The sequence below is a fragment of the Phyllostomus discolor genome, chromosome 15 (assembly GCF_004126475.2).
Source record: "Phyllostomus discolor isolate MPI-MPIP mPhyDis1 chromosome 15, mPhyDis1.pri.v3, whole genome shotgun sequence".
In the NCBI taxonomy this organism is placed as follows: Eukaryota; Metazoa; Chordata; class Mammalia; order Chiroptera; family Phyllostomidae; genus Phyllostomus; species Phyllostomus discolor.
The window spans coordinates 8,467,409-8,477,244 of record NC_040917.2 but is presented as its reverse complement, the minus strand read 5'-3'; the positions used below and the strand labels follow the sequence as shown (position 1 = coordinate 8,477,244).

Below are 9,836 nucleotides of genomic sequence, written 5' to 3'. Positions count from 1 at the left end.
GTTGCTCCAGTAGCCTCCTTGCACTCACGGAAGAGGAGGGGTGAAGCTGAGTCAGCAGCCTAGGGGCTGGGCACCGACCACCGCCTGCATCCCAGGACTGCCGGACGCTCAACGTCGGGAGGGGGCTCTGGGACCAGCCGGCGCTGCCAGAAGGTGCAGAAAGTTGGGTTTCGATTTCACTTTGGAAATGCACCCACCCATCTCTTTCCCAGTGCTGGCTGCCTCCTCTCTAATTTCTCCCATCCGTCTAAACGAGTGCCTCTCCTCCCCTCCATCTCTTCCATCCACCCTTCGATTACTTCCCTAACCACACATCTGGGTGGCGCCCTGGCAGACCCACCCGGAAGGCCTCTCAGTCTCCCCTTCCCTAAACGCCGGTTCCCACCACGCCTCCCCTCTTGTATTGCGCAGAGATGGGCCAGAGTGAAAAGCAAACTTTCAGAGGGCCGGGGAAAGCTGTGGGCCCGCCGGCCCCGCCCCTGCCGCGCGCGCGCGCGAGTGGGTGCGCGCGCTTGTGTGTGTGTGTGCGCGCGCGCGCGCCTCCGTGTGTATGTGTGTGTGTGTGTGTGTGTGTGTGTGAGTGTGTGTGAGTGCGCGAGGGGCCGAGGCTGGAGAGGAAGCCGCCCGCCCAGCTGGGGAGCCGGAAGGAGCCCGCCCTGTCCCCCAGCCCCCTCCCCACTTCCCGTCCCGCTCCGCGACCGCTCCCCCCAGCGCGGGCCTCGGGCGCCTGGAGCCGCGCACCTCCGCACAGCTGGAGGAGCCGGCGAGGCGCATGTCGGGCGGGGGTCCCCAGGGCGCTCCAGCCGGTGGCGGCGGGGGCCAGCGCGCAGGTAGGAGCGCTGTCAGTGTGGCGCGGCGGGGCGGAGGTCCGGGCTGGGAGTGCGCGCTCCGCCGCTGGACACCGTGTAGATCTGGGCTGCGGCTCTATTAACTGCTCCGGTTCAGTGCACCCTGCCGAGGCGAGGAAACTGAGGCAGGACCCTTGGCGCGCCGGGTTGGGAGGGAGAGGAGTCGGTTGTCGCACGGCCAGCCCACGCCTAGCCAGGCGGGTCTCTGCCCGAGGACCGAGGACCGTGTGAGACTCAGGCGAGCTGTGGTTTTCGAAAACAGCCGACGTCCGGCCCGCCCCCTCGGCGGTCCGGGGCGTGCCGCGGTTTGGGTCAATGCCGAGCCACCCGGAGGACCGGGGACGCCCGCCTCGCTTTAGTCCGGTCACGGATCCGGGTGTGGGATGAGGAAGGTGGTGCCGGCACCTCCCCAAAGGGCTGCTCTGAAAACAATTTCGTGTCACACTTCCGACTTGGCAACAGTGACGCCCACTGCCGGGCGCGGGAGAGACAGAGCCCGGGTCACACTGTTGACCCTCCGTGCTGACAGTGAGGCCATTAAGTGGTGGTTGACTTTCAACAATGACAGAAGGTCGCCTACCATGTATCTCACTCTGAAAACACGTGCAGAAGGATCTGACTTTCGGCAGGGAATGTGATTTGGAGCGAGGGAGCGCGGGAGCGCTCCCGGTGCCCTTGCCCGGGAGCCCGAGACACACCCCTTGCTTGACACCTGCGAGGAGCCTCTGCGTCCTCAGATGGGCAAGGGACGCGGATAGCCTGGCCTCCCTGTCTCACAGTGTGCGTGGAAGCTCTTTGCAGAATGAGCGGTCACTTGTACAAATGCGATAGTACAGGACTCCCAGGACTGGGGTTTGGGGACAGTCTGCCTGCCTCTCAGTCCTGGGCTTGGTCGTGCCTCAGTTTGGGGGACAGTGGCAGTTCCTACCTGATAGAGTGGTTCTGGGGTTTAAATGTGCCGGGGAGGACCAGCTCCTCACCCAGTGCGGGAGACAGGCAGCGGGGCTCTGAATAAACCCGAGTTGCTATTTTTACTGAGCAGAACCTGAATAGTTTGGAGTGATGTGGAAATAACTAGCTTGATTTGATTCAGGTATGACAAGCGGAGCGTTTTAAAAGAAATGTGATCGTTACCTGCAGGCACGGCACAGGGAGGCTTTTGAGGTTGGGTTCAGAATCTGTGCCACAGAGCAGAACAGGCCTGGATCTGCCTCCTGAGCTCTGTGACCTTGAGCCTCAGTTTCCTCATTGATTGACAAAAAAAGATAATAGAAATGTAGGATCGTAACGACGGCTGCTGGGGCCACCAGAGCCGCCCGAGGATCCCGTGTGGTGAAAGACGTGGAAACACCGTGAGAGGATGAGTTGCCGTGCAGATACCAGACCTGGTGCTGCCTGGAGGGAATGAGTATTTTTTTCTCGTGAGTTTGCTTTCATGGGGATGCACGGAATGGGTCTCTGGGTGGCTCTAGCCCAGCAGGGGACTGCCCGTTCCCGTCTTCCTGGGAGAGCTTCCGGGGCTCCTTCTGTTTCTCGGAGCTGCTGCTCCTGCTGCCAGCGGCCGCTTCGGGTCCACTGCTGACTGACTGCTCCTTCGAAGAGAATTTCTTCTTTTTCTTGGGGACACTGTTGCTTCCGGCCTCTTCAGGTCACTGACTGGTTCCTCTTTGGGGGAAGATTTCTTCCTCTTGGGAAGACTTTCACTGCCAGTTGTCTCCTCAAGATCTCTGCTAACCAGCTCTTCCTTGGAAACCGGGTTCTTTCTCTTGGGATGGGATGGAGATAGTGGGCCTTCCATTCCCTTCTCCTGAGGAGCCCCCTGGGGCTTGGGCTTTTCTTGTTTTTGGGTCTTTGACGTGGCTTCCCACACTCCTCGGGTGTATGACTGCTGTTTTCTGAAGATACAAGGGCGGGTGCCTCGGTCTCTGTCTTCTCCTTCTTCAAGCGTTTTCTCTCCTGTTTCTCCAGCTTCTGACTGATCAGTCTCTGCAGCCGCTTCCTCCGCCTGAGCCGGGGCTGCCATGGCCGCCTCCCGACCCTTTGGTGGAATCTCTCCAGGCTCATGGAAGGAGAGCTGCTCCTCCACTTGTTCTTGAAGCTTCTCCCCACCGTCACTTGCAGAGCTGCACTCAGTGCGTGAGGCAGTGCTGCATTCGTTTGCCAGGAATCGGGGATGCAGCCTTTGTTCCTGGCAGCTGCTTGGCCAGTGAAGGTGGAGGGGAAAGTGAGTCCGTATTGGGGGGTGTTACCCCTTGTCTTCCGGGCTCTGGAAACTCGGTCCCTTTGCTGGGTGCTGGGGATCGCTCAGGCTCCAGGACTGGCTGCTGGAGGGAACATTAACGCTGGTAATTTTTTTGCGAGTTTACAAAGTGCCACCCACTGCATTGGGAATTCCTGTGATGACATTCCCCCAAACCTCTGTGAGGTGGGGATTTACAGGAAAAGCTTCCTTTTCCCTCTACAAAGCTGAGATTCGGGCTTACCTGATTCTTTCCCGAGTTCAAGGGGAGAGCCAGGGTCTGAACTCTGGTGTGGGTGCCTCTCACAGGTGTGTTCTCAACCCCCAGCCAGACGGAAGTATGGACGCTAGGCATGCTTCGGAGCAGATGTTAGCTTGTGCAATTGGTAACAATGTGCCCTGCATATTTCTATTACGAGTGTTAAAATAAGAGTGAATTGTTAGCCCTGACAAAAGAGGCTTTGAAAGAATCTGAATTTCGTTCATCCCTACTCTAAAATCCCAATTTAAACATTTTCCTTGCAAAAATCAACAGTGGGATTTGGCAGGGAAAACATACTGAAACTTGAGAGAAGGTATTGCAAGAACCCACTGCAAATCTCAGACTAAACGGAACCTCAGTTACAATAATTTTTGATTTTAATGCTTACATTTTCCAGAATCCTTGGGATGGCACAAGAGGTGTCAGCTGGGATTGAGGCTTTTAGTGACACTAGTCCCTTGCAGGGCCTGGGCCCCAGGACATCATTGTGGGGACTCCCTGCTTACCTGAGCTGTCCCCAGGGGAGACTGGACCTTCAGAGGAAGTCAGTGCAGAGTGAACGCCAGGGTTCTGTGCTGCAGAAGCCGTTCCTAATTCGATTGTTCTCTCAATGAAGTTTCTCTTATTCTATTTTCTTTTTCCAAAAGCAATGCATGCTCACTACAGGAAGCACAGGAAACTACAAACAAGACAAAGAACATTAGAAACCACTGTAACCCCCCTCTCCAATGCAGACAAATAGCTTGGTTGATCTGTTTTTGCAGTCGATTTCTGTGCTGTGTTCACCCACTTATATCTGTTTCGAAAATGGGATGCAAAACTATTATTGTTTTCGTTAAATGACCAAAATACTACTTGCTCGATGCTCAAACATCAAGACGTTGATTTGGAGAAAAAGAATTTAGCAAAAATTCTAATGTCCATTAAACTGTTTCCTTTTTAAAACAAATCTTAAAGTTTTAATTGGAGGAGGGTTAGAGAGTCAGTTGTTGGTGTTTGCATTTTATTGTGGTTTTGGTCAAAGAAGGGCCTTCAGAGCGAAGAGCGGCTACAAGGGTGATCTTTAAATAATAGGCCTAAAGACCAGCACAAAACAGAGTTTCTGAGTATAAAAATAGGCAACATTTTAGATTAGGGTCACTGGAGCAGACTGAGAAGCATTCACTTTGATAATGATTATTAGGAATTCGGTTTACATGCTGGGTGCTCGTGCAAAATAAGGGAGAGAGCTCTGCCTCAGAGACGCCCTCGGTGGCCACCCTCAGCATGGGGACCGTCCCCTCTGGTGCAGCCTGGGTCACCAGGCCAGCCACTGTTCAGCCAGCAACAAGTAGCAATGCAAGACTTTTAGCTTTGGGAGTCTTCCTGTGGTTGGTTCTTGACTTTAATGACTTGGTGGTAGAAGTTCCTTTATGAATGTCTTTGGTACCACACTCATGCTGGTTTTTAAACACCTGCCACAGACACCTGGGCCATCCTGAATCCATGTTTTTCTTTTGAAACCAGGGTTTCCCAGTTCCTTATTTGAGTAGAAACTGCAGTCAGCTTTTATTTTTTCGCACCAAGTGGATGTGGGAAGGAGGACCGAGTCTGACCGTTGAATGAAATGACTGGCATTGGCTTTGGAAGTGGTCAGGAGCCCACATGGGGTGCTCAGCTGCTGACGTGACCACCGGCTTTGTGTCTGCCTCCTTGACCCCGCCCTGCGTTCTTGTGGCCGCTTGTGTCCGGCCACGGCTCAGAAATAGGTGGTGGAGATAGTGGGCTTCCGCTCATCTTTCTGGTCACTGGTCGTGTGTTATAAACAGAATCACAGAACTTACTGCTGGATGAGGCTTCAGTAGATCCACAAGTTCACCGGGCAGTGGAGGCATCAAGTGCGTCGACTGAAGGCAGCTGCTGAGAACTGTATGCAGGTATACCTCGCTTTATGGTGCTTTACGTTATTGCTCTTCAGAGGTGTGGTGTTCTAACCAGCTGAAGGCAAGACCCTCCATCAGCAGAGCAGTTACGACCTGCTTTATTGCGGTGGTCTGGAGGCGAACCTGCGATGCCCCCGAGGTCCGGGTGTATTTGGTTAATAGAATGGTAGGCGTAGGGGCAGGAGACCAGTCTTGGGTGAAGATAATTGAAATAAATAGCCTGGGATTATCTTTCCCATGCCGACTTCAGGTACGTTTCCCTGCTGTGTTGCCTTGCTCCCGTCCTGAGTATATGTGGGCAAACATGTCCAACCCCAGCATTTGGGTAGGGCCTTTTATCCTTTATCTGTAGGTGGGTTTGAACTCTCAAGGAGACGTGCTGAAGACAGTAAAGTTGAGGTGCTGGGTGGTGGCAGTGTCTGTGGGTGCATCGTGTCCTCAGCAGGAGATGACAGCAGAGATCATGGAACCCGGCCTGCTGATTTCACAGGTGTGAAGAGTGAGGGCCGTAGCTGCAGACTGCGTATCAGAAACTGCGTCCTCTTCCCTTACTTGCACCTGCTTCACTCTGTAGTTCCGCATAATTCATCTGTTTAGGAAACATTAAGCGAATTTAACTTAATGTATTTCCAGCCATCAGGATTCTTAAGAACTGAAAAACTCAAGCAGTTGCCTTTGTCATATGGCCCATTGATCTCTGAGAATCTGTTCGGTTAGCCACCATTCACTCATTCAGCGTTGACAGAGTGCCTGCCTGGCCCGGGATTAGAATTGGAGCCGCACGCTGGTAGTTCTCAATTTTTGACTCAGAGGCAGACTTGCTGAAAATGAAAGTTGTCCACCGGTCGAATAGGCCTCCGTGAAAAGCAGTGAGCTTTTAGCCATCGGAAGCATTTAAGTTTAGGTGTCGGGCGATTCTGTCGGGAACGTGGTCGGGGAGTCTGCGTGTGGGAACCACACCACCCCCTCCCCCCGCCCTGGGCCTAGGATTCTGTGATGTTTGTCCTGGCAGATTGGGATGGTCCAGGATTTGAGCTACTGTGTAAATTCCCTGTCCCCTGCTCATTGGGGTTTCCCGTTATGGCTCCTCCCCCGACCCGGGCGGCTCTGTTTCAGCAGGTTTAGACAGCGCCCTGCAGTCAGCTGCCGGAATGCAGCAGGTGCTACAGCTCCCCAGGGCTGCACACATCTAGGACTGATGTTAATCATTAACGTGATGGTGTTCACCCGGGCAAACAGATTGATCAGGAATAGAGACAGGCATGTGGCAGGTGGCCCTGCACGGAGACCGATCGCTTTCATAGGTTGAAAGGTGACATGCCAAGGTCGGTGAGTGAACTGTGTTCTGAATGTGAAGTCTGAGTTTAAAGTTAGTTTTCAGACATGCACACCAATCTGGCTTCCCTTTTCATATCTCTTCATTTGTGAGTGGATTGATAAGATGATTCAGCATAATTATTAGGTGTTATTTTTGACATAGGACAACATGCATTTTGCATTTACAAATGAAAGCATTCTTCATCTTACTCAAATACTGATCAGAAAGGTGGGCTGTTTCAGAGTGGTCAAATAAGAAAAAAAGCAAATATAGAAATAGGTTGGGATTTTCTGTTTTCTAACATCCTGGAGACTTAGAGCTATGACAGCTCTTCTGTGGTTGCAGACCCTCTGATAAAAAAGTGTGCCCTTTAGTACGATTTTTAAAATTGAGCTATAATTGACAATGCCGTTGTATCAGGTTCGGGTGTTCAACATAATCATTTGTATTTGGATATATTGTGAAATGATCGCCACAGGTCTTGTCACCATCTGTCACCTTACATGGTGACAAAAGTTTTCTTTTCTTCGGATGAGAACTTGTAAGATCTGCTCAGTGGGTCCTTCCTCTTTCCCTCAGAGCTTTTCGTGACAGCCACAGGCCCGGCGCAGTGAGGCGGGAGACAGCTCTCCCTGGGAGGGTGATAATCTGCTTTCAATGCAAACAGTAGGTTTGGGGGCCTTAAGTTACCTTGACTCTTACTAACCTTTTGTTTCTCTTTGGTTCCAGAATTCTCTTCTGGAGACATTACACTTATCCACGCGCTCATTCCTTTCTATTTATTCCTTTGTTCCAGAACATTGTTTAGCACCTGCTGCATGCACGGCACTGGTGCACACAGCGGGGTGTTGAAAGAGGTATTGGATCATCCTCAAGGACCATCTAGCCTCAAGAGAAGACCCAGCGAAGGCTGGTGTCCTTCCAGGTGGTTTAAAGTGGTCCTGAGATGGGAGTGTGTATCCTACAGCCCGTGGGCCACATGCAGCCCAGGATGGCTGTGAATGTGGCCCAACGCAAAACCGCAAATGTACTTAAAACATCATGAGATTTTTTTTGTGATGACATGTCACAATGTATGTAATATGTGGCCCAAGACCACTCTTCGCCTTCCAGTGTGGCCCAGAGACGCTGAAGGTTGGACGCCCCTGGTAGAGCTTAACGGCCACTCTTAGGATGCTTCCCCAGAAGGTGTTGCAGGCTTTCCCGTGTCTTTCCAGGCCTGATGCCTGACTGCCAGTGTTTCTCCACTCAGCAGCCCCGCAGCTGGGCCTGCAGGCTGGCTGCCAGGGTCCTGCTCCCGAAGCTTGGATCTGATGAGGTCATCGGTGCTCTGTGCAGGGACTCGTTGTCCTACAAGCAAATTCTTAGCCTTCCTTTCCAGGCCTTCCATAAACTGGCTCCTAAGTCCTGAAAATGGACTCGATCTTTTATCACATGCATTGTTTTGTCCACCAAGAAGAGGTGGGATCTATCTTCTTTGCCCCATCTCTACATCAGTATGTCATCCAGCATTTCAGAGCTGGCCAGGAAGATTTCCCAGCCTCCCCTGGCCCCTGCAACCCTCTGCTCTTCCCTCTCTTCCTGTTCGAGTTTGTAACCTGCTTTTTCTCCTGTGTGAGCTCCTTCGGCTTAGGGAAGCTGTCTTCTGACCCCTCATCTGTGTCGTGGGCTCATGGTGTACCCTACTGTCACCAAACTCAACTGAACTCTTTCTTATAGTTCCGACTGAGAAACCCAGTGGGTAGATTAACCACATCTGTCATTTTTATGTCTTTTGAAACCAATCAAAGAGTTCTAGAAGTTCATTCCAGTTCAGGTGTTCACTGAGATGCTCAACCTGTGTTGCTAAGTACCGTGGTAGCTCTTTAAAATAAAAAAAAAGATGTAGAATGTTATCCACACCCTCTAGAAGCCTGTAGTTCAGTGGTGAAAGAGAATTAATTCTTATGATGTTTCGGGACGTTGACATTGGCATACACCAACATCATTCGAGAGTAACTAGCACCTCACTGATGCTCAGTGATAATTTTAGTTGGTGAATGGGTGGATAGGTGGAAGAAGAAAGAAGGAATTCTGTAATGTATAGTTTACCGGTTGCAGTGTTTGCTCCTGGGTATAATAATTTTGAAGATAACTCACTCCAGTGTTGATTCCCACACTTGTACATAAAACGTGCTGCGGTTCATCTGGGAAGAGCGAGTCTGCTTCTCCATGTGCACGCACTCAGACTAACTTCCTGGCTGCGTGGTGTCGTTGCTTAACTTCTCCAATGCTCTGTTCTCAGGCAGCTCCGGGGTGCCAGACACACGCCTCCCAGGCGGGGGGAGGCCTGCAGCTGCCTGGGGCTGAGCGGCCCCCATGGCCTCCTCCGCTGTGCAGCCAGCTCATGGGCCTCGGGACGAGTTCTGAACAGTTTCCCAGCCTTGCAGCACTTTTTGTGGTCTTTCTTTACTTGACTTAAATAGTGATTTGAATGAAAAAAATGGACAAATGATATCATTTTAGGGCAATGATATTTTCTTGACTTTATGATTTGGGATTATCTAAGAACATTCACTCAAATGTTTATTGTATGAAAATGCATTTGAAACCTCTTAAAAACAGTGCAAGGTGATCTGTGAGAAAAGGTCATCAGAATACTCCTGTTCTTCCCATTTGCTGACGCAGAGTAGGGCTCAGTGGAAAAAAACGAGATGCCCCAAGGATTACTTAGGCTGATCTTGGGATAAATTTATATTGACACTGAATTTAAATTTTTACTCTGCTTTTTAATGAGCAAAAAGATCGTTTTTTTTTTTTTAAAGATTTTATTTATTTATTTTTAGGGAGGGAAGGGGGGGAGAGAGAGACAGAGACATCAATGTGCGGTTGCTGGGGGTTATGGCCTGCAACTCAGGAATGTACCCTGGCTGGGAATCGAACCTGGGACACTTTGGTTCCCAGCCCACGCTCAATCCACTGAGCTACGCCAGCTAGGGCCAAAAAGATCGTTTTTAAAAAAGTATTTTATTTATTTGTTCTTAGAGAGAGGGGAAGGGAGAGAAAAAGAGGAGAGAAGCATCAATGTGTGGTTGCCTCTCTTGTGCCCCCTACTAGGGACCTGGCCCACAAGCCAGGCATGTGCCCTGACTGGGAATGGAACCAGTGACCCTTTGGTTCACAGGCCCGCACTCATTCCACTGAGCCACACCAGCCAGGGCCGAAAAGATATTTTTTAAAATGAAAAACAATATCCAGCCAGGAATGG

At 51.3% G+C, this 9,836-nt stretch overlaps 1 protein-coding gene across 1 annotated transcript in view; it reads left to right on the top strand.

Annotated features, from left to right (window-relative positions):
- Positions 1-558: 558 nt before the first annotated feature.
- DISC1 (DISC1 scaffold protein) overlaps positions 559-9,836 on the top strand; it is a 261,128-nt gene continuing 251,850 nt past the window's right edge. The window contains exon 1 of the mRNA XM_036016158.1: positions 559-830. Coding sequence (XP_035872051.1) covers positions 773-830 — 58 coding nt within the window. The 5' untranslated portion in view covers positions 559-772. The remainder of the gene's footprint in view (positions 831-9,836) is intronic.